We start from the raw sequence: 25008 nt of genomic DNA, 5'->3' as shown, positions 1-25008 counted from the left end.
GATTTACACCAACCACAGATTTTTAAAGTTAGAAACACTCTTTTGTCATCATATTGCTCTCTATATAGGGATTTATATAGTGTCGGAGGATGCTTCAACTCTCGTGCCTTTTGTTTTGCCTCATATAAAGTTGTAATTTATGACATAAATCTACAAATTACAAATCGTTTCACATTATAAGATATAGTTTCCCACCGCTGTTGGCATCAATAGCCAATATAAATGAAATCAGAAAAGGCTTTATACATAGTCTGCAACCGTTATCACACTTATGGACGTGTACTGTATTCAATCATTTTAATGAATCTGCAATACACGGAAAACAAAATCAGTCTTATCATCATAATAGCTTTACTGTGAATTCATCCAGATATTAAGCAGTATTTACAGTTATGTAGTGTTGCATGTGTTGACATGCTGTATCCGTTTTCAGCTGGATGGGGAGCTTCCTCCTAAGTGTTTCCAGGAAGTCAACGTGCTGACGGTTCCTCGTGTCACCCATGATGACTCTGGCACATATGTGTGTACTGCCACCAACAAACAGGGCAAAGTGGAAGCCTTTACTACACTTCAAGTTCATGGTTGGTGTGGAGTGACTCATGGGAATGCTAAATTGATGAAACCTTTCAGAAAAAAAGATCCATTATGTGTTTGTTTTACATGCTTTTTTCAGAGAGAGTGATGCCATACTTTGCCCAGGAGCCCCTGTCATATCTCACCCTGCCCACCATCAAAAATGCCTACAAAGCTTTCAGCATCAAGATCAACTTCAGACCTGATAATGTCGATGGTAAGGATTCAAATCCACTGTAAATATATGTAGTATTATTGCCAAATATTTCCATGTGATCATGTTTTCTGCTTTTTGTAATTTGTTGTGTATTTTTTTTTTTTTGGTATAAATTTACTGCGTTTTCTGCCCCTTTCTCTCCTGTTTCTCACCTACATGGTGGGAAGGTCTCATATTGTATGCTGGTGAGTCTGAGAGTTTGAGGACCTCATCCACTCAAGCCTGATATTGGCAGTGCTGCTTTTTGGCTGCATCCAACTCCCTCCATAATGCATACAGCTCAAAGTTGATTTAAAGGCTGTGAAAGAGATGCAAGATGCATGTCCAATGTTCTCCCACAGAGTTTTCGGTCTCTTTCTACAACCATTTATTGGTGGTATCAGAGGGATCAGTATAAACACATCTACCATTATCTCCCAGTCTACTTCATCAGCTTGCGCCAACTTGTAAAGAATCGGTGCTTAAAATCACCACCTTTGTGTGCAACTCGAGTTGAATAAATGTACATGTCAAGTCAAGTCACAGTGCTTTTGCGACTACTTGTGGTTTCTTTTGGTCCTATTCAGAGTTGATGCAGGATGTGTGCTGGCATGACAGCAAGATAAAACCAGATTGAAAAATGATTGGCTAATCACAGAAAGTTAATTGCCCACTTGTATTGCTCTGAGTTTAACTGTGTGTGTTTTTGCTCACCCATCTGGCATCCAACCATGGCAAACAAATTGCAAATGAACCGCAAAAGCTTCTGACCATACTTGACTCTTCTTTTTGTTTAAATGACAGATTTGACCAAAAAAACAACAACTTGCTGAATATTTATTTTATTCAACATTTGCAGTCTATTCTCTTAAGTTTAATAGTAGAGATTCAGGAGGGCATGTTACCACCCTACTGGAAGGCTGTCCTGCTCATGAAAGCATGCATATTTACAGCATGTGGAAACAGAAAAAGGAGGATGAGCAGTATTTATGTTACTGGTTGCATTTTGCTTCCCATTGATATAATGGCAGTTTATAATATGGCTTTGGTTGGCTTCAAATCTGCGTCACCATAGCATGCTGCTTTACCATCCGTCTTTCTGTGTTCACTATATGTGAGAATGTTACTTTTAGCAATTTCCATCCTAACAGGTTTTGTTTTTTGAGCATATTGTTATGGAATACATTGTTACATACATTTTTATACTCAAACAAGTCAGTTAGACTCATAATTGAAGTGTGGTAAACATTTGAGATATATTTTGTGCTTTTACTAATTCACCTTTCTTTTGGCGATATAGGTATGATCCTTTACAACGGACAGAGGAGGAGCACAGGAGCTGATTTTATCTCTCTGGGACTTGTGGGTGGCCGCTTGGAGTTCAGGTCAGTTTAAAGCAAACACCTAAAATTGCTGAAAAGTCTCCCAATAAATTTAACCCACTTTGTTTAATTGTTGCTATTTAGGTTTGATGTGGGTTCTGGCATGGCCACCATACGTGACTCCAATGCCATCAAACTAGGGGAGTTTCACACCGTTGAGCTGTATCGCAATAACACCCTGGGATATATCATAGTCGATGGAGGAGAGCCCATCAATGGCAGCTCACAGGTGCTACTCTCTTATTGTAACACCAAATCTAAAATGTGCTTTTTTTCCTGTGTTGATTAATATATTTTTTTCTGCCTTTCAGGGCAAGTTCCAGGGTCTGGATCTGAATGAGGAGCTGCATGTAGGCGGATACCCCAACTACACACTCCTCGCTAAAACAGCTGGCATCAAGACGGGTTTTGTGGGTAAGACATCAATGTTATCATAGTCATCATAGTCATAGTAATGAATAAGAATATAGTTTTATGCGTGTTAAATATTGACTGAGTTTTCGGACTGCGTAGGCTGTATCCGTCAACTCATCATCCAGGGCGATGAAGTCATCTTTAAAGACCTCGACCGGAGCTCCACTGGCGTCACCAACTGTCCCACCTGCAAGGACCACCCATGTCAAGTCAGTTAAAACTCAGTATTTTTATTTCCCCGTGTTTTATTCTGTTTTTATTCTGCCCAGTGTAATATTTTCTTTCCATGGCTAGAATGGAGGAAGATGCGAGGATTCAGATGCCAGTTTATACAAGTGCGGCTGCCCCAGAGGTTTCACAGGAAGCAACTGCCAGCACCACTCATCTCTGCACTGTCATTCTGGTACGTGTGACTCTGAAAATGTCTGAATGCTGCTTTTAAGGCTTCCTATTTGCACTAACAAAGGTACAGTACATTACAGATGTGTGTGCCGGTGAAGTGTCAGTCTGTCCTCAATCCAGCTGCAAGGAGTTAAACAAAGTCATGCATTAGACTAACAGATAAAACATATCAACTCAAACAATTTCACACACAATTTTAGAAGCACTGAGGCTAAATGACTAATATTTAACATTGACTAGTCCAAGAACAGCAATGAGAATAAATGTGTTTTCAAGCAAGACTTGAGAATATGAAGTGAGGCAGATGACCTGGTATGAAGAGGAAAACTGTTTGAAAGTTTTTGGGCAAATACTAAAAGCTGAGAAAGCTCTGCCAGCTCATCGCATTATGTGGTAGTTAGCTACGATCTTTGACTCTCATTGTGCTAGTTCTTTCCAACTACAAGTGTTGGGATTTTTCCATTTCTTGGTGGTTTTGCGACTGACTACGCTACACAGTAAAATTGGGCTCTGCTGTTCCTAGAGAGACGCAGTCTTGCATGGGTTTAAATTGCTTCTGCTTCAACACACTTGATTGTAATGCTTTCAGCAGAACTTCCCATGACACATTGGAAATTTGGTGTGTTAGAGCAGCAAGACATTGAAAGCATGCACACAGGCCACAGAGTGAGCTATTGGTAACATCCTGCACCGTATGTGTTATGGTGACACTGAATGATAAACGGCCTTTACTTATGTAGCATATTTCACCTCTTCTGGAGGATCAATATGCTTTGAATATTCATTCATACACTCACAAAGTAATTGTGAAGGCTGCCCTGCAAGGTTGGTGCACATAATCAGGAGCAACCATTGATATGTTGGCTTGAGCCTTGTATTATCACATTCATTAGTTATCTCAGGTTATATATTTGAAGACTTTACACTAAAATACAATATATTGTGCCTTTAATTGAAATGGATTCGACTAATAAATAAACATACTGATCTCAAGTTCCAATTATTTGTGCTCTGGACTCCTTCAGAGGCCTGTGGACCAGATGCTACTTGCATCAACCGCCCGAATGGACTTGGCTATGACTGTCGTTGCCATCTCGGCAAGTTTGGAAATAAATGCATGGAAGGTAAGGCAGAAAGATACTGTCACCTTTAATAAACCGAAATGTTGTGGATTTGTTGTTTCGATATAATGCAATCTGTAAACCTGTGTCTTTGACTAGGGGAACTGGTGACCACTCCTTTATTCGACGGTGACGAGTCATATATAGCCTACCCCCCCCTGACAAACATCCACGATGACCTGCGTGTTGAGCTGGAGTTCAAACCTCTGGAGAGAGACGGCCTGATGTTCTTCTGTGGTGGCAAAAAGATGAAGGTGGAGGACTTTGTAGCTATTTCTATGGTGGACGGACACGTGGAATTCAGATATGAGCTGGGCACAGGTAAAGTTGTCAGTATAGCTAATTAGCTTCTTTTTATTTTTTATCGCTATATTCGTGCACCTTTAACAGTAAATTATTAATTACACAAGTAAATCAGTGATTGCATATTATTGAATTTAATCTTGGGAAATTTGGGAACCGTGTTTACTGATGCACTGATGTGCAAAGAAGCAACTAATCGCTATTCAAATCTCTATTCTGTAAAATGTATTTTTTCTTTTTTAGGCCAGGCAATCCTTCTCAGTCCAGAGCCAGTCTCTTTGGGTCAGTGGCACAGAGTTGTGGCAGAGCGGAACAAGAAGGCCGGACACTTGAGGGTGGACCACGGCACAGTGGAGAGAAAAACATCTCCAGGAAAAGCCCAGGGCCTCAATATTCACACACCCATGTACCTGGGAGGAGTCCCCAACATGGACATCCTGCCTAAGCCTGCCAATGTCAGCGAAATGTTTGAAGGCTGTATCGGAGAGGTGAGAACTTTCTGTGCAACAAGAAAGTTCCTCCCAGTAACTCCCAGAGTGTGGACGCTTTAACTTGTTTTTGAAACCACCTCTGCAGGTTTCCATCAACAACAAGAAGGTGGATCTTTCCTATAGTTTCACAGAAAGCAAATCGATTGCCAAATGTGTGGACAACAGCCCCTGTGATCGCCGGCCCTGCCTCAATGGTGGACACTGCATGTCCAGTGTTGAATATGAGTACCAGTGCCTCTGCAAGGATGGATTTGAAGGTTAGTGCTTTAAGAAAAAAAAGAAATCAAAGCAGGGAATCATTATGGATTTTTTACTTTTTCTATATGCATTTGAACACCATCGTCTGAAGTTTTTCTTGCTTAAATTCTCCAAACTCGCTTGTTGCTTCTGTAAACCGCGATGAGGGCAATTCAGACTTACAGTGATAGAACAAAACAGCTGCATGGTAACAGTGTTCCACATTGCAGCTGCAGAAGGTGGCAAAATGAAGAGTAATCAGGCTACATAAAAAATTTTAGTTAATAAAAACAAGGTCAATGTTAATTCATTGAATAAAGTCCATTCAGATCACCAGTTTCTATTCTATTCTATTCTATTCTATCCATTTCATTTCCGTTTCTGACCCAAAACTACAAACTCTTTATTCTAACACAGTATTACAATAACAATGGGTATAATGTGTTTCTATCTACATATTAACTAAGCCCCTATAAACCACCAAAAACAGCATTAAGCTGCTTTAAAAATAGTATCATGTACCTTGCAGAATCAATATTTTCTTACTCCTACTTATGTGATGAAGTTAAATTGGTAAATTTGCATTGAAGTTATTTTCTTATTACTTTTACTGTATTACTACTGCATACTTTTGCCAACTCCAAATTTCATTTGTATGAGCTGATCTTTATCTCTTTCTTTTGATTAAGAAAATACAACTTGAGATGCAAAATCTTGTTAAAATTGGTACAGCTGGGAAGAACCTGGACTTTTCCAATTCAAACTGGTTATTAGTGGAGGGGTAAAAGCCTTGAAACCTGCTCTGACTCGTGACTGCCTTTGCCCCTGCAGGTGAGCGCTGTGAGGTGGTGAAAGATGTGTGCCAGAACAACCTCCAGTGCCAGAACGGTGGCAGCTGTGTCGACGGCCAGTGTGTGTGCGCGCCCGGGCACACAGGCCTCAACTGTGAGGAGAGTAAGTGTAAACCATGTTCCATTTTAAATTGAAGAAGGAATTTTGTTTACATGGTATTTCCTGTGCATTTTAGTGGAGGAACGTATGTCTGTTCACAATTCACATGTGAATTAATGCATAGATGGGAAACATGCTGCTCACATTCCCCACAATATGAACATCGGTCTCCCAGCATTGCCGTGCCAGCTGGGAGGGTTGACCCCTAAATGATTGCACATGTCTTACTCCTGCACTCTCATGGCTATATCCTGCACACACAGGCCAGGTCTCCAACTTCCCCGAGGCCCCGTGGAATTTGGGAGCTGGCGAGGCAAATGGTACAGTATATTAACATTCAATTCGCCTGACATGACCGTGACTAACAGGGCCCCGTCTGGGTTTGAGGAGCCCCGTCTTCCTTCCAAACTCTACCAGGAACCGTCTACTGCCTAACACATATACGTACGTTACGGAATTCCGCATCCAGACTAAAAGGTAGAACGCTGCGGCTGGGATATTAATAAACCTGTGCTGCAATTTTTATGGACTTACCGTACCATTTTTGCTCCGGAAATCATATTAATGTGGAATTCCCCTTGTTTTCTTTTCTCCTTTTGTCATGTCAATGCCTGCAAGACGGATACTCACAATGTGCAACTTTATTTCTGTGAACATCAAACCTGCCTGACCGTTCAAACTGTTCAAACCACCCCAAACATCAAAAACACTTTCTCTTTGAAACCATCATGTCATTGCACATTCACGTCGTCACTAACAACTCAAGGTGTCTGCTTAAACTACAATCTTATGGTTGTTGGGTTTTCCAGTATTTTGAGCATATCCTCTCTGGGTGTACGTGCATGAGGTCATGGTTGTGGTGAGTTCAGTCAGACGGATCATTGGTCAGATTAATTTGCATCATGGAGTTTTCTTTAAATGTGGGTTGTTGGCTTTTTTTTTTCCTTTTTCTTTTTTCTTAGATACAACATCATTCAGTGCACATATCAACATTTTTGGTTTTATTCCATATGAGGGGACTTTTGAGAAGGAAAATTGTATTTATATATTTTTATAGCAATAAAGAAATGTTGTCATTTAAATATAATGAGAAATGGCTGCTCATTTCAGTCAACAAAGTCTGATTAGATCTCAAGTGGCACAGAGCAGTAAAATGCTAGTATAATTATCTTTAAATACAAGGTTTAGGTAGGCTGGACTGGAACTCTTCAGTAAATTAAACCAAATATTGAGACAACATTTGTTACTATAAGTTTGTTACACAGAATTATTAACCTCATTGTTATTAACACTATTGCTACAGTTCTGCTATTGCAAATCACATTAAAATATTAAAATACAATGCAAAGGTTTTATTTTTTAATCATAATTTAAAATATTAGATGTAATAAACATAAACACAAATATGTGTACAATTTAGTTAAATTCTTGGTTAAACATTTTAATTTATATGAATGTACAAATAACGTTTTAATAATAACGTAACTTTCCAAGATGCTTCCCTATTAAACATGCTTTCTGTAAATATCAGTTTAATAGAAAACCCACTGACTCACATCTCTGCATCAGTATTCATTAAATGGATTGTTGGAACTGCTATATTAAAAAAAAAAAAGTTTTTTGTAAACCTGATTCAAATAAATGGTTCATCATAAAGCTATCATGAAAAACTGATCGTATCAAGTCAAACTCCTGGATGTGTTGATGTGTTGCTCTAATCACTGGTGTATTCATACTTATGCATTAAGCTTTATTAGTAGTAAGGTATTTGTTAAAAGTCACACAATATTGTTTTAATGCTACTAAGAAAGGGAACAAAAGGAAAAAACTGGGGTTGGTAATGTCAAAAATATTTCTTTTTGCTCACACATTTAACTAGACATCTCTTGCCAGGGGTGATTCTTTCATGGTTTTGCCACTGGAGGGCATCATAATGGCATTTTTGGTCATTCTGTCTTTTCTGTACTTGTTTCATTTGACTGTTTTGTTTTTAGATTCACCCTATCAGTATGCAGCTCATTTCCATGATGATGGATACATTGCCCTTCCAAAAACCATTTTCCCTCGAAGGTAAACTTTTTCTTTTGCACTGTTTTATTGATGCAGTTGGTTTACTATGAGCTGATGCAATAATAAAAAAAAATTGGCATTTTGTTATTTTATTTGGTGTGTTTCAGTGCCCATGACTCATCAGAAACAATTGAAATGGAAATCAGCACCAGCTCCTCTGAAGGTCTGATCCTGTGGCAGGGAGTGGTGAGTCCAAGCTCCTGGGGTCCTTTATTAGGGCCCGTTGGACTGAACCATGCATCACACTTACAGTCTGCCATTTCACCTCTTCGGCTCTTCTCCCGCACGTTTAATCATCATCAGTGCCTCCTCTCTAAAAAATCCAAGTCGTGTTTTCTTTACTCTCATTTCCAGTTATACATGACAGCATTGCATAACAAACACAATACTAAACGTTTCTTTTCTACCAGCTATTTCTGTTGCATTCTTCACCATTATGTTATGTTTGTGCTGCAGACCTGGCACCACCTGACACCACTAAATAAATGCATGTTGCTTCTCTAACTCACCCATCCATTTTCCTCAGGAGACCACTGGTGCACGCAATTTGCGAAAGGTGCATGCTAGTAAAAAGGTATCCACTCAAGCACAAAACACTCGTTTATTTTGCCATGGCTTTTTCCATGAGAAAAGTTCTTTTTTTTTTTTTTTTTTTTTTTTTAAAGAGATATCTGGAAAACCATGGGACTGGAAATGATTTATATGTATCTGCGTTTGCACTGCACTTATGTGCATGGAGTAATTTTTGTCATTATTTCGCATGATGGATATTATTTCAGTCAAATATTTTTGGGAATGATCTCACTGCATTGCTTCACATTAATTTTTAAAGCACTTGGCATGGGAAATTGCTGCAGGACATTTGATCAATAGTTAGTTGACTGAGTCACAAAATATCTTCCTCTTTCGGCCAACTTCATATATTTATTTGCAGGAACCGGGCGAACACGGCAAAGGCAAAGACTTCATAAGCATTGGCCTGCAGAATGGACATATTGTTTTCAGGTGATTTATGATCCTGTTGTTATTGGTGTTCTTTATATATCTTCACCATTTATGTAACAGAATCATATTAATACCTCTCTATTAATGTTGGGGTTTTTTTCTCGTTTCAACCAGTTACCAGCTGGGAAGTGGAGAGGCACAGATCTTGTCCCGAAAGCCCATCAATGATGGAAAATGGCATAAAATCACTGCAGTGAGGTAAGAATATGTTGGTGTTTTTTGTTTGTTTTTTACTATGTGTATGCCTTTAACAAGATTATCAACACATCTGTTACAAATTGAACAAAACAGACATCACATAGAAGCAGTTCTCAACTTTTGGGTTCTGGATCTTTATGGTAGAAGGAAGGCACAAGAAAAACAATCAGACGCTTTAGTATTTAGAGCAGAAGTTTGAAAACTTCCCATTGCTCTTACTTTGTCGGTCTTTGTTTGTTAGTGGCAGTGGGTCAATTCACTGTTGTTTGGCTTTTCTAGAAACTTTTATTATATAAACATTGGAGGGGAGGGGTCTGAAGACTTTCTTAGATGCAAAGAAAAGTTAGCGACAAGCTGCTCTAGATTAAGCTATTTTTCAGAATACTCATTATTACTTTTACATATTCAGGATAATCAATGTCAAATATCCAGTTTGGGGTAATTTGTTTAGCTTGTTTATGTTTTCACATATATCTAAGCTCTATTGACACTCTATCGGCTTCCTCCTAAAGCCGAGGTAATTGAGAACACATCTCAATTTAGATTATGAAACCTCAATTCTTAGGAAGAGGTTTACTCAGTGTCCCCAGTCACAAGAAACAAGGTGAAGCAGCTTTCAGTTCTTCACTCTTCATCTTCTCATGTGGAACAAACTTTCTGAGCACCTGAGGACTGCTCAAACACTCACTTCTTTTAAATCAAGACCTATTTGTTCAGACTTTACATTGAACATTAAGTTTTACTTATTTCATTACATTTATCTAAATACAGTTTTTTACTTTATTTATACACCTTTTTATGTAGTTATCAATTGTTTTCATGTATTTCTTTCATTTTTTGTAATGCACTGCGAATTGCCTTGTGTCTGAATGATGCTAGAATATAAATAAATGTGCCTTGCCTTTATTAAGTGGCTTTGAGAGTAAGGATGATGTACTGTATATACTGCATTGTGCTTTGGAATTTATGTTTGTTACCTTCCTTGCAGAACTGGAAAAGATGGATACATACAGGTTGATGGAGGAGCCACACTGCACGGACAGTCCAGAGGCAAAAGTCTCATGGTCAACACCAAAGGGAGTATATACCTCGGTGAGCGAGATGGTTATTCTGAAAAGGGAAAAAAAAGTCAAATATCTGCACTCTCCAATGATTGTGTCCATTTTCTTCTTTTTTCTGTATTTTTCTTTTCAATTTTGCTAAGATAGTTTTGGCTTGTTTTATTCTAACACAACATTGGAAATAACATATGAATGATTACTATTATATAATCACCAGTTAATTTTACAAACATTTTAATGATCTCCTTTCCTTAGTTTTACCTGGAAGGAGTTGAAGAGCTTCAGAGCTGCTGTCTCTCTTTCATATGCAGGACTTTATATGGAGGGCTGATTTGTGCATACTGTTCCATCTATCCAGCAGTATCCAAACAAGATTCCTCCTGAGGCCGTTCAATAAAGAACCCAGACCTTGGAACATATTCTGTTTAATATTAGGACATAGCTGTTGTCGTAGGAGTTACTATTTTACTGAACTCCTTTATACTTGAGGAGGAAAACATTATTCATGCTGAACTCGTCCAGTTCTAACAGGAATGTCATCCAGACGTAACTCGTATATTCCTGTATTTACTTGTAATTGAACTTGCACTGATGTATTTCTGCTTTCTCAGCTCATCTCTTCTATGTCAGCAATTTATCTCATCTGCTGATTGTTGCTTTTCATGGGTCTCTTAAAAAAAATGGCATAGATCCCAGTGACAGATCATATTATTAGCTTGTGTTACATTAGCTGAACTTAAGGATCAAATCAGTTACTAATTAAAACTAATGCACTCCCATGCCGCATGAAGTTTCAGCAACATGCACAACATTGATTACATCATTTTGTCAGTTTCAGAGCTCCATAAAGATTTGGCTGACACATACAGTTCCCTGAAAAGTAGATATCTTTATCATCTATGTGTTTTCTCATATGACAGGTGGAGCACCACACATGAGCTCCATGACCGGAGGGAAGTTTTTGTCGGGAATGACGGGCTGCGTGAGGAACCTGACCCTGATGAACGCTCGGCCGGGACAGCAACCGTCTCAGGCCATCGACCTGCAGGCCCATGCGGCGCACGGCGTCAACGTGCAGCCCTGCTCTTCATAGACTGCAGCAGAAACACACACTAAACAGAGAGAGACTATGGAGTGATGTCTCACACACACACACACACACACACACACACACACACACACACACACACACACACACACACACACACACACACACACACACACACACACACACACACACACACACACACACACACGCACACACACACACACACACACGCACACACACACACAGAGCCTGACTCAAACTTGGTGCTTCGCTGCTACCAAAAGAAAAAAGGAAAATACCAACAAGATGACAGAAAACCGTGTGTCTCTCTGTGTGCAGTTAAACCAAAAAAACAACAACAACAAAAAAAAGGAGAATTTTAAATCATATTAACAAGCCTTCTCTTCCTCAGTGTTGTATTCTCAATGAAGGACTATTAACACAAGACAACCTGTTCAGTTTACATTCATCCAGCAGTAGTTTTAGCAATGAGAGGAGTAAAAGTTAAACATACTAGGCGTTCGACGAGGGGTCAGATCCTATGGAGTTGGAGATGTTTTTACAGCACTGAATTTTTATTTATATACATATGAATATATATATATTATATTTGTGGGGGAAAACATGCAAACTAACCATAACTGCTCTTCAACTTTCCCAGATTTTATTCTGGGTTCTAATACTGTGTGTCCAGGGCTTTTTATAGGCCTAACTGTATTAATACTTGAAGACTTTTAGGCCTTCTTTCTTCACTTCTGTAGAGGAACCTTTTTTTGCGAGCATGCTTTTTTTTTTCCTGCAAACTGTTGGGAGAGGAGTGCATAAGGTCACAGTCACGGGCAGTTTCAGTACACAACTCAGGATGTAAAACACAAACAGCAGATATTACAAGTACTGCATCTTTCACCGCGTAAATTTTGTTTTGCAAGTCACAGTTATGTCTTCTCTGTCTGTATTTGTTCTTTTTTTATGAAGAAATAAAAAGAAAGAAACCCTGGTGCTAATGTCAGACATGAAGATACGGAGCGTAGCCACATGGTTAGCCAACTGTGACATGTAGAAGTTTAGTTTTTTTTAGTTGAAGAAAGCTTTCCCACACATTATACACTGCTGTCACTTGTTCATTTGCATGGCAATAAGGTTGATTTGATGATGATATGGCATGGTTTGTTGCCTCCACGGCCTTATTTGATTGAGTAGATCTCAAAAAGAATAAAAAAGTGTGTTTTTTTTGTTGTTTTTTTGTTTGTTTTTTAGTGTGGTTGTTGAGAATTGTTATATGTGGGAAACTATCTGCCAGTCAGGTAGATATTCCTATGATCTGAGAATGGGTGTGTATGCTGAGTGAAGATGTGTACGTTCTATATGTTTCAAAGGTTACTCTACATGAAGCTACAGTCCTCGTCGGGTGTGTGTGTGCGTGTGACATGATCCATATTGTCAGGAGAGTCAACCCACAACTGTCACAAGGTTCCACTTACATTTCAGCTTTAGTAGCTTCAGAGACACTTCAGTGAGCTCGAAAACTCAGCATGGCTCTGTGGGTAGTTTTCTCTGCAGAGGGAGGCTCTTCTCCAGCAGTGGGATCAGTGTTTGATCATGTATGAGCAAAGTGGGAGCCTCCTGCAGGTGCTGTGATCACTAGTGTAACTCTAACAGAAGCATGCTCGCTCACGTTTTCGCCACCAAACCACAATAATTATTTTAGAGTTCACAAATGTTTTTCTTTCCTTTTATTGTTTTGGGGTTTTTTTGGGTTAAAATATCTGTATTAATATCGCAAAATGATATCTATCCCTTCACTTAGCATTGCTTCATTTTAATTTAATTCATGTTTTTTTGTTTCCTCCTCCTTCAATTGATTTTGTTTCAAGGCTTAAATCTGCTGTTCTATAATGTCACAGAAGCTTGCTTTTCTCTCTCTTTGGTTATTGTGTATTGCCTCCCACAACCCAATTGATTTATTTTCCCTCTGATGTTTTGAGTTAGAAAAGGGCCCTTCTGGGAAGTTCTTCACACATCACCTCAACAAGGTCCCTACTCGTCTGAAGCTGCCTGATCTTATTATTCGCTCATTGGAAACAAGTCTTAGCTCCAAACGCATGAACACACAGGAAAGATTATTGTCATGAGCATGTCGACTGAGAGGAAGTTAATCTGTGGTTTCAGACGTTAACTCATCAAATGAAAATGGATACTCATCTTTACACTGTACACCAAATGCAAAGCTGTTGTTTGGTTGATTTTTACACCATTACAAATGATAAATGGTGTACTTTTATGAATGATGGATATAATTGTTTTTGTTTTACATTTTACAGTTTTCGAGTTTCCCTTCTGAATGGCAGACAAAAGCAAGTTCACTAACTGAGATATATGAATGACAGTGTACCGGATGGAAATCGTCTGTGTCAGGGTGATCTGACTGTTTCATTTCTAGAATTAAAACGATGCTCCCTTTTGCCCTCTGTGTTTCTTAATTAAAAAGAAAATTCATGTGCTATTTGTAATTTCTTGTGTTTTCATTTTTTCCCCCACTACATGGTGTTTTATGCAAAGTACTTATTTTATATGCATCATATGAGTCATTGTTCTGTATCGTATAGTTGAACCTGTAGAGTCCCCGGGGGGGAGCAGCGGGTGGGGAGGGGCTTCAAGATCCAATCTTCCCTCACAGAGGTTACACCCAAAATCGGGTTTCTGAAATAAACCTGTGCCCTGGCTTTGCTCTTCTCATCTTACTCAATACAGTTTTTATTTATTAAATGTATCTGGAAATCTTAAAGACGGTATTCAAGAAAAATATAAAAACATAAAAGAATAAAATGTTAATTGTTGGGCGTATCTGGGAACAAAATATTATTCTCCAGGGATGGGCTGCAAAAAGCCTTAATAACAAAGGGCCAAATCTTCATGGATTATTTGACAATGGAACATAAAGAGCAAATTGAAAACTTATTGACCCAAAAACTGCATTTCACAAATGGCCCATTAAAATGCATTTAGTTTTACAATATTTGAAGAAGGATTTGCAATAGATATTGTGGTCATCAATCATCCTCCTTCAACCATCAGCAGCTGTCAGTGGCAGTGATAAAAATTAGTGTATTTTGAGTAGCTACTATTATTGTAGCCTGACCCAAATAAGACACTAAGCGATATCCATCTCCTATATCACTTAATCTTGTGCAGGGTTGAGGGGTTTGTATATACAGAAACTAATAAAAATGATCTTTTAAAATGAGCATAAACAGATTATTTGCAGTATTAGTGATGCAATTTTACAAAAATGCAACCTCTGACACTGAAAAGCTAATTATAATAATGCTTTGCCTGAAGGGAACTGAGGAACTGATGCTGAGAGTGCAGTCAACTCCACTGCAGTTATGTAACCAGATGAGAGGCACCACGACAAGGGAGGGTTACCTGTACATTATACTTAAATTCCTGCGTGAAGCTCAAGCTCAAAGGCATAATATTTCTCTGTCACACGTTTGCAAATTGGCATTATTGTGGTCACGTCATAAAATTGCGGTCAAATGGGAAATTACCTCAAAATAAGGTAAATCTATTTATCATAAATCCCCCTGAATAATCTTTATACTTACATGAGTGAAAATGGAGCAGATGCATTAAACGCACAACAAAAGCATCATACATACTTCTGAGCTTCGAGAAGCTGTTACATAAGGTGTATTTCTCTCCGGGCAACTTGGAGAGTGAGATGCCATCAGCTGCATGATGGGAAATGGGTAATGAACTGTTGTTGTACCTTGACCAAATATGACACTAAACCTTGGGACAGGTTTTAGTCTAATGCTTTGACTGTCATACATTCAGGAAATATCTCCTACAAGTTTCCAAACTTTGTGAAAGTGTGTCACTAAATCATTTGAGTACAACTTCGATCAAAAGGTTTTTTTTTTATACAGTGGAGCCTCAGAGTGCTGATTCTCCTCCAAGAAATATGATTGTTGTTGTCATCCTGTGTGTTTTATGAAGGGAGTAGCAGGAGGTTGTGGATGGGCCAAGCTTTTTACCCTGGAGATTGTGACAAGAAAGAATGTTTAAAAAAAATCAAGTACTTAACAGAGAAGAAAAATACATACAAAAATTAAGTTTGACATAATCAACTGAAAACCTATGGATGTAGTTAATTGAATGAGGATGAAGTGATAGGATGGGTTTGATTGGATCACTGCCCCTCTCTCTGTCTGAACTGCCGCCTGCAGTCATTTAAGGCCTGATGAAGGAGGCCCGGCGGCAGAGCTGGTCAGAGGAGGGAAGTGCAACGGTTTTTTGACTACTAAGGGAAGATTGTGCAATTATAGTTGATGAATTTAATTTATGATCAGCAATTTCTATTTCTCGTTCCACGGATTATTGAGTTGGAAGTGACAATTGATGTGCGGCTGCCTTTTCGCTGGATCGCCTCAAACTATTCCTACGACTGCGACCCTGAGGTGAGCCCCGGACCAGAGGTTGAGAGCCAATGCTCTCCATGACTTGCCAGCACTGTAGGCTTATACTAGGAATACTGTGCATAGATTTTAAAACACATTTACTGTATGATGTTGCCTTGATCACGGTGAGAAATAAGGATACAAGTATGAAGCAAATCACCTCAATGTTTACCTTCTAAAAAAAATACAAAAAATACACATTTTATATTCACACTATACACTTATTGATGTCTCGAAGAAACCCATTTGAATTTTATTTTGTTTGTTGTTTTTTTTCAGTGCTCATGAACGTCGTCCCCAAAAGAAATACAATCCTGTCCGAAATGCAGCCTACATTTACGTTGCACTGTATTCCAATAATTTAAACAACCTAATACCATATTTTTTTGTTGCAGGGAAGCCCTGTGGTCATCTCTTGTCAAATATACATTACTGGATTGTCCGTGGGTGCGTTGTGTACCAGCAGATGGCTGTTATTGTACACCAATCCAGGTTATTTTACACTTTTCTATCAGGGACATCTAATAGCAAAGTTTAAGACTTTCTGTTTAGGCAACAACTCCACAGAAACCCAATAGTCCCTTTGGAAAAGGAAACCCGCAGTTAAGGTACAGTACAGCTGTCTGGTTATAACAAAGACACACTGAGGGTGACGACACTCTGACCTTTTCAAATGAATGGAAAAGAGACATCATGGTCAGGTTCAGTATCGGGAAATGGCAGCATCAATGCACTGTGTTTTTAATAAAATACAGAACTCATTTGATCATACAAGCTTTTGAATATGTGCTCTTTTATTGCTGAACAGGTACGAACTCTTTACACTGAAGCGGCACAACTTTATGAATTTACTTTTAATTTGGAACAAATTATATTAATGATGAATGGATTTTTGTCTAGTCAATGTAAATTTTGAGCATATATGAATTTTTCAAAATTGAAAGACATAATTTAAAACTATAACACATGTTGATGTGAATTCAGATCTTTTTTGGAGCATATTTAAAATGTAACTACATTTAAAATCAAATTATTATTATTTAATCCACTTAGGCCCTTGTTAAGTATTTAACAAATGTTGTATTTCATTTGTGTGATTTGTTTACTACATAACATCCATGATTACCTGGAATATATCATTAGAGGGGAAAAAACACAACAAATAAACTTTTTTTTATCAATTTAAGAGAAAAAAATGTTTGTCAAATAATTTGATAGTATAAAGAAGATTTAAATATGAAAATAATATCTCTTGGGTGGAAATGTGGATCGTAGTGAAATGCTTGTTTGTTGCTTCCGGGAACAATTGAGATCAACTTCAAGAGCAGAAATTACACTGACTGCAGGACCTCAGGGGACCAAACCTATTGGTTGGACTGTCAATCAAAAGGAACACAAAGAGGTGGAACTGGAAGGGTATAGTCTTCATCGCATCATATCTGCGATACACATGCTTCCTGCCTCAGACATTTCATCAAATCTCCTCAACTTTGTGAGTATATCCAAAAGAAAGGTCACTGTTTTGCTGCAATGAAAAAGTGTGTCTTATTGCCATTTCTTTTCTCTAGATTTCCAGATAGAAGATAATGTTGCTGTTTCAGGTGCTTTTATATTGTCTTCAGTTACTTCTTCCATTGTTCTACATTAATGCATTCCTCACAATAATTTATTGTGTTTTCTATTGCACTTTGTTATTTAGATATTAGCAGTCTGGTGTCTTCTTTTATTAGGTAAGAAATAAAACCTTGTCTTATTCGTTTTCTGCATATAATCATCCATAATATTTAATAACGCACTTTCCTTTTCAGACCTGCATTTATTGTCCTCTGCGGAAGAAAGTAAGTCCGGTGATATTTACTGTTGTTAACTGGTACAATCATTCAAAGTGAGTTGTGAAGATCTGACTTCCTTCATTCAAACCAGCCTGTAAGACGGCCTGGTTTGATGAAGGAGATGTTTCCAGCGAAGGGGATTCAGAAATGTTGACTGACCTGAGGAGAATGCACTCGGCAAAGATCTGCTCCAAACCCGTGGACATCCAGGTTCAGACTGTTTCTGGGATTAAAGCAGAGTACAGCAAGAACTCCTTCCACACGTAAGAATTCAAGTCCAGTGAGGACATCATAAATTCATGATGGTGTAGTTTAATTGAATTGACTATTTTACCCAGGAATATAAATCCACTTCCTGTCTGACTGTTCTGTTTGAATATTGTTTGCTGTGTTTTCTGTTGATTTCATCCTTTCTGTGCTTATATTAATATATAATATTATTATTTTTCATCCTGTCTTATTTGATTTTTAACTTTCTTTTCTATGTATGCTGTGTTCTGTTCTGTGTGGGGCAAAGCTATAAAAGAATTTCCCTGTGGGATTAAAAAGCATTTCTATTCTATTCTATTCTGAGAATTCTAAAGGTGAGTTTGAAAAAAATCTGACAAACTTTTGAGGTCTTTCATTCCTTCCCATGCACACACTGATAATAGTCTAATGTAAATGTATTAGTATTTTAGCTTGTCATACTTATAATACTTATTATACCTATCTGACAAGAGACAACAACATAACATATTTTGGATGAGCTCGAAAGGCCAATCTTGTCCACAAGAATCAAAATTCAACAATATAGCTGTTGTGATTTAACAATTTTAGTTATGAAATTGTCAACAGCAACTGATGCAAATGTGCAAATTTAAAATGTTCAAACTAAGTGTTAAGTATCACAAAGACTTGCACACAATCAATAATGCTCCAAATACAATGAGGTTATGGAGTCTTTTTTTTAACAGGTAATTCAGGAAAAGTTTTCTTTTTTTAATCTTTTATCTGCAGCCTTCTGAGTGTCAAAACCTTTCCTGCATTCTGTCGTTTAAAAAAAAAAAAAAGTCCATAACATGTTTTTAGAACGACAAAATGAACACAATTCAACTCAAAATACAACGAAATGAGAGAGTGAAGCATATTTATTTTCTTGTTGGGGAACTTGCTGAATGCAACATGCAGATGGGATTTTGGTTCTTGCAGGTACAGTGCATCAGAAGGCTTTTTATGCCTCAACTCTGAACAAGAATCAAGACCGTGCGAAGATTACAAGATCATGTTCACCTGTGCAGGACAGTTCTGCTCAGGTATGTGAGAAAGAGAAATCATATTTTGTGTGGGGATTTATTCTGTAAACAATATAAATGTATCTATCCTCCGCAGAGTGCAGGACGGACTGGTTTGACGATGATGACCCTTCTGGGAATGGAGACTATGAGGTCCTCAGTGATCTGTTGAGCAGACACCCGAGAGAGATCTGCCCTCAGCCGATAGCCATCGAGGTCCAGACCGCCTCTGGAGAACCTGCATCCAACACCTCGGATGTCTATCTGAAGTGAGACCAGAAACAGCAGCTACATTAGGAAGTCAATAACTGAATGCACAGGATGGACTCCTATTTTTTCCTTTGTTTTGTTTTGTTTTTTGTAGTTATGATGCCACCTATGGGTTTGCCTGTGTAAATGCAGATCAACAAAAAGGGAAATGTCAGGATTACAAAGTCAGGTTTACGTGCCCAGCAGAGTTTTGTCAAGGTATGCTTCTTTCTACTTTCTGCTTAATCTCAGAATCTAATAATACTGTTATGCCTTCATTTCAATTGAATGAAACTGCATCTATTAGTGACAGATCAGTGTCGAACAAAGTGGATGAACAGTGACGACCCTTCAGAGGAGGGAGATGTGGAGTCCATCCTACAACTAATGGAAAGTTTTCCCGGTCAAGTCTGTGAAAATCCTATTGGCATCGAGGCGAAGACACTATCTGGGATATCTGCACATTATACTGGGAACACATTCCTGTCGTAAGCATGCCTTTTCTTCACAGCCATTTATTCGTTTTTTAAGAACATTTTAATATTACTGACACTGTAAATTTATTTTATGTACCTCTACAAGGACACACTTGCAAAAGAGATTCTTCATCTCAATGTGTTTCTCCTGATTAAATAAAGGCAAATGAATGACAGCCACAAAGCTCATATTTGATATTTATATGGATTATAAAACATAAATTTTTTTCATGCTTTGTCTATGTTTCAGCTATGATGTTAAATTTGGATTTGCTTGCATCAATGACAAACAGAAGAGCAAACTATGTGATGATTATCAGGTGATCTTAACATGTCCTTCAGATTTCTGTCAGGGTAAGTCTGTGTGAGTTGCATCAATTAAAAATGGGAATTTTAGAGAACCACAATTATTGGACCCTCAAAATCATAAAAGAAGAATGTGATTATTGTGGGTCTTGTAGCGATATACAGTACCTCAATGAATCATTGCATGTCTTTTTTCTGCTTGTGGATTTTGGCAGGTTGTAGGACACGCTGGTTTAATGTGGATGATCCTGCAGGGCAGGGGGACTATGAGATCCTCCTCCAGCTGCAGACACTGTATCCCAGTGAGGTCTGCTCTGAGCCTGTGGCCATTGAAGCCATGAGCGTGTCTGGTGTCCCTGCATACAAAACTGGGGATGTCTTTCAAATGTGAGTTGTAATGATACTGCCAAGATTAGATAGGTGTGAAGATTGCACAATGTCAAACAGCCACAAATGCTGCTACACTGCATAATTTGTACAATTTTGTAGCAATTAGTGTCTGTATCATGATCTGATAACATGACTCTACAACATATAAACATAACAAAGCAAAGCGGAAAAACAAGTAAAAGAAATAACTAATGCCCCACCATGTCCAAAAAGGAGTAGGACGAAGCTCAAGCTTATTTATTTATTTACTCCTACCCCTTCTCCACCTCAACAATTACTCATTTTACACACCAGTGTTTATCAGTAATCGCAAAATATGTCGGACAGTCGGTCATTACTGATAAAAAATGTTCTTGGTCCGGTTAATATCCTCTTAAAACCGGTCTCATGTCCAAGTTTTTTATTTATCACTCTCAGGGCTCGACATTCAGGCTTGTCCGAACGTCCAGGGCTAGTAAAAGCGTTGCTCTGGCAAGTGAATCGTCTACCCACCGTGCCCGAACGGGCATTGCATTTTTTTGCGATATTTTGAATATAGAAGTTACCATATATGGTCACTTGACCAATAACATAAAGGCTCATAAAAGTAAAAATCTGTATGTTACTAAAATTACTTAAAACAAGTAATGTGAATATTTTCAATATCAATTATCCATATCAAAATGCTATTGTTGAGAATATTTTTTCATTGATTTCTGTTTTAACCTGTGTCGTAAATATGACAGGTACTTTAAAGATCTTATTCTGACCTCGTTCTGACCTCTATCACTTTGTATCTCATGTCAGATGAGGTGTGTTTGGATAATCTGGTCCTTTTTATACAACAGTACAAACTAGTAATAAGCATACAATTGAGCTATAATGCATGCAGCCATATAGATTGATAAGAATTCTTCTCAGCTTAATAAGAATGTCCCTTTGAATATGAATACAAATTTTCTATTCTATTGTCTCTATGTTTTGATCAAGATTTTGAGACTCCCTCTGCATGCCTTTTGGTATTATCCATTAAACCTGTTTTGAAATATTCTGCTTTAACAATTCACCTTTTGAACATTTTGCAGATATGATGCAGCTGAAGGTTTTGCCTGTGTCAATGCTGAGCAGCCCGGTGGGAAACACTGCCAAGACTACAAGGTTTCCTTCACTTGTCCCCTGAGTTACTGCTCAGCATGAAGCATCATAGGACATTAGTTTTGTTTTGTTTCTATGTTTTTTAAGATGTTTTTTTTTCATTTTTACTATCAACAAAGTAACTCCAGAGACGACATGTTTAATTTTCAACTGACTGCATTTTTGCTGCCGTATCTTCTTGTCATAACAAATGAAAGACTTAAACTCTTTTCAGAATTCCTTTTTTTTTTTTTTTTTGGTCTTCATGTATCTGTATCCAAAATAATTGGTTGATTGCAGGAAGGATTTGTGATTCCTGACTATCATGAGGAGTTTTATTAACAGACTGAATAATATTGATGTGTATGGGGAATTTGTACATAAATTACGTAAGTAACTCATTAGACTATGTTTAATCTTTATCTCAAAAACTGTAAAGTATATCAAACAATTCCCCAATACGTTGTCATATCAATACCGTTAGAAATGAGGGTATAGTTGGAGTCTAGAATAAAATATCTCTCAGTATGAACCTGTGTATATTTTAGTGCTGTCATTCGATTAAAAAAAGATTAATTAATTGCACAATTTCCTGTAATTAATTGCATTATTTTGTACCAAAGACTGAAGCTTGTAATCGATATTTATTCAGGGAAAACCATGGAATTAATGTCGACTCAACACACAAGACTATATTTAAAATCAAATACTATTTTTATAACGTCCTTTTAGCTATGCATGAAACTTTTTCTCTCCAAGATTGGTTAAAAAAAAACCATAATGACTTAATAAACATCGCGGATTTGTTCGAGTGCAGGTCCACCACTTGGAGAATTTGAATATTTCTAGAAACAAAGTTATGAACAAAGTGGCAATAATATACTGCAAAATACTCATGCATGAGAGACTGAGAGAGAGCAACACACACACACACACACACACACACACACACACACACACACACACACACACACACACACACACACACAGTATACAGGAGAGCCAGGGAAAGAGAAATTTATATTTTACCAGTATGTCCTCCAGCTTTAGTAGTTTGGTGGCGCCTGGTCAGCCAACCTGGCAACCTGCTGTTTTGCTACAGTATTACTTTAAATTTGGCTTTTCAAAGTAAAGCTAATGACTTTCACTTTCTCAATCAGCCGAATTAAACGTTTCAAAGCAATTAATTAAAATATTAATTATATATATATATATATATATATATATATATATTATATAAAGGATAAAGTAAAAAAAAAAATCTGAAATATTTATTTACATAAAGTAAAATGTACTGTATGTAACACAAGTCACATACAGTACATACAGTACATACTGGATATAACATGTCACGGTCATTGTTGCCATCATAAATTTGTAGAGTGTATCCACAGATATTCCAGCTTTTGTGAAGTCATTGAATTCAAACTCCACATGAGGCAATCTCAGTCCCTATGCAAACATTTCACACACTTGTCATCATGCGTCACATCACAATACGCCTTCTTTACCTATATGTATTCATATATTTATGATCTGTAGTATTTAAATTTAAATTTGATTATGTTTGGGGAAAGAATACTGATGATCCTTTTGATTCTTCTCAGATGAAGAACAAAAATACTAACAATTATCAGATACTGTACTGATCAGAATCCTTGTTGTTTGTATCACAATGCTGCAAACAATTATGGCAATGACAGTGCACATGGTGAAGACAAATGTCTTTATATATATTTTTATATTTTTTTGTTTGTTTATTTAGTTCATGGTCTTTTATATGCCACCTAGCAGTGGATGTTCCCTGAATAATTACCTTCAGACTAAATGCTGTAAACGCTTTCTTTAAAACTGATGCTTTCTTTTATGTCTTTTATTGCGATGGCTATCTGCAAGATGCATTTCTGCTCTGGAATAAACTTATACTCAGTTTTGTTGAATGAAACTATGTGCGCATAGACAGCAGGGGGGAAAATGTCCCCAGAATAAAGCTGGAAGGTGCTGGAAGCAGCGGGAGCGTCACATCCGGCGGAGCGAGGCAGCGGATTTATCCTCGGTCTTTAAAAGGACGCCCTGCAAGAGGCTGTGAACCTGACAGGTAACTGGACACATGCTATGCATATATATATTTTAAAAAATACATAATAAAAAAAACAAGCGAAAGAGAGGCAAGCTTATGTTTCTCAAAAATCAATCAATTTGAAACTGAAAAAAATATATAAATAAAAAATAAATAGAAGGGATAGCATCCGAGCGCGTTTAGACGTCATCATTTGATTTGCGACAACGTATTCCGTGGAGGTCCTTTCAGGTAAGATGAGAAGCACGTTTCCGTTGTTTGGCATCTGTAACCTCCCATAAGGTCGTGTTTTTGGAGCCGATTATCCGCATGTGTTTGCATTTTTTTTTTAAAAACTTGTGACGCAGTTACGCCATTCCTCCGATTTGTTCATTCCTCCTGTAAGATACAGCAACCAGTCATCTGTTTTTTTTGTTGTTGTTTCTTTTTGTTTCTTTAAATACTCATGCCTCTGGAAATGCAGTTTTCCAAAGAGAATCCGGCTGAAATATGCGTTGCGCACTGACATCCTGTGTGAGGGACCAGCAGGTGTTTTTGGATGCAGCCGCAGATTAAAGATTTCAAAGATCTCAGGTCTCAGATAATGATATGGCTTATTTCTGGAGCCTGCAGCATGTTTGGTATTGGAGATTCTCCTAACTTTAATAAAATGTAATAAATGGATGTGTGAGGCAGGACTGTCAAGTTGTTTTTTTAATTCTAAAAAGAAAAAAACCCCAAAACAAAATGTGAAACAGTTTCATGATTACAAAACCAGAAACATGGCTTTCTTGTTAGGCACAATCTGTTGCATAAGATCATTAATACAGGCCTAATCTTTTAATATATACTGCATGGAAAGTAAAAAAAAATAAAAATATTCGTATTAAATAAACTTTTCCCCATCTTTCAGCTGTGGTACTGTGAACCAGAGACAATCATGATCCTTCTGACTTCTTCCTCTGGTAGGTACTTGTTTCTCCATCTCATTTCATAGTCTGGATTACAAAATATAGAGAATCAGGAGTTCCAGATGAGGTGAATCATTCTGGGCGGGAAAACATCATCTGTTGTTTTGAAGCATAGTTTCCAGATAACCTTAGATAAAGAGAAGACATAAATATACTGTACACTATTGGAAGATAACTTTTCTTGAGGCATTTATGTGAAGCAAAATATAGAAATTATATGCATAAATTGAAAGATGCATATTAAGGCCGTCAATGAAATAATAGGTTATATGAACTGAGCAACGTCATCAATTTACCAATAATATGTGTAAGATATATATCAAATCTCCTCTCACTGTCACATATTATGTAAATTACTTGTATTTCCAGTACATATATTTGTCAAATGGCACCATTATGTAGTACAAGTATTCCTACAGTGTA

General features: G+C 37.6%; 1 protein-coding gene across 16 annotated transcripts in view; it reads left to right on the top strand.

The window, feature by feature from the left end:
• The window catches only part of hspg2 (heparan sulfate proteoglycan 2), a 111259-nt gene extending 97302 nt beyond the window's left edge, over positions 1–13957 (top strand). For 10 of the 16 annotated variants that reach the window (XM_080496733.1, XM_080496741.1, XM_080496738.1 and 7 more), the window contains 21 exons: positions 434–581; positions 674–790; positions 958–975; positions 2070–2154; positions 2236–2380; positions 2463–2565; positions 2665–2774; positions 2860–2968; positions 3993–4091; positions 4188–4409; positions 4635–4879; positions 4968–5139; positions 5951–6073; positions 6334–6390; positions 8065–8140; positions 8248–8326; positions 8667–8714; positions 9075–9145; positions 9260–9343; positions 10332–10435; positions 11325–13957. In XM_080496733.1, the coding sequence (XP_080352859.1) occupies positions 434–581; positions 674–790; positions 958–975; positions 2070–2154; positions 2236–2380; positions 2463–2565; positions 2665–2774; positions 2860–2968; positions 3993–4091; positions 4188–4409; positions 4635–4879; positions 4968–5139; positions 5951–6073; positions 6334–6390; positions 8065–8140; positions 8248–8326; positions 8667–8714; positions 9075–9145; positions 9260–9343; positions 10332–10435; positions 11325–11497 (2388 nt within the window). In that variant the 3' untranslated portion in view covers positions 11498–13957. The remainder of the gene's footprint in view (positions 1–433; positions 582–673; positions 791–957; positions 976–2069; positions 2155–2235; positions 2381–2462; positions 2566–2664; positions 2775–2859; positions 2969–3992; positions 4092–4187; positions 4410–4634; positions 4880–4967; positions 5140–5950; positions 6074–6333; positions 6391–8064; positions 8141–8247; positions 8327–8666; positions 8715–9074; positions 9146–9259; positions 9344–10331; positions 10436–11324) is intronic. The other 6 variants (XM_080496731.1, XM_080496732.1, XM_080496736.1 and 3 more) reach the window with 3 other exon arrangements.
• The last annotated feature ends 11051 nt before the right edge of the window (positions 13958–25008 follow it).

This window comes from Blennius ocellaris (genome assembly GCF_963422515.1).
Source record: "Blennius ocellaris genome assembly, chromosome: 5".
NCBI classification, from domain to species: Eukaryota; Metazoa; Chordata; class Actinopteri; order Blenniiformes; family Blenniidae; genus Blennius; species Blennius ocellaris.
This window is presented reverse-complemented; position numbering and strand designations above follow the sequence as displayed.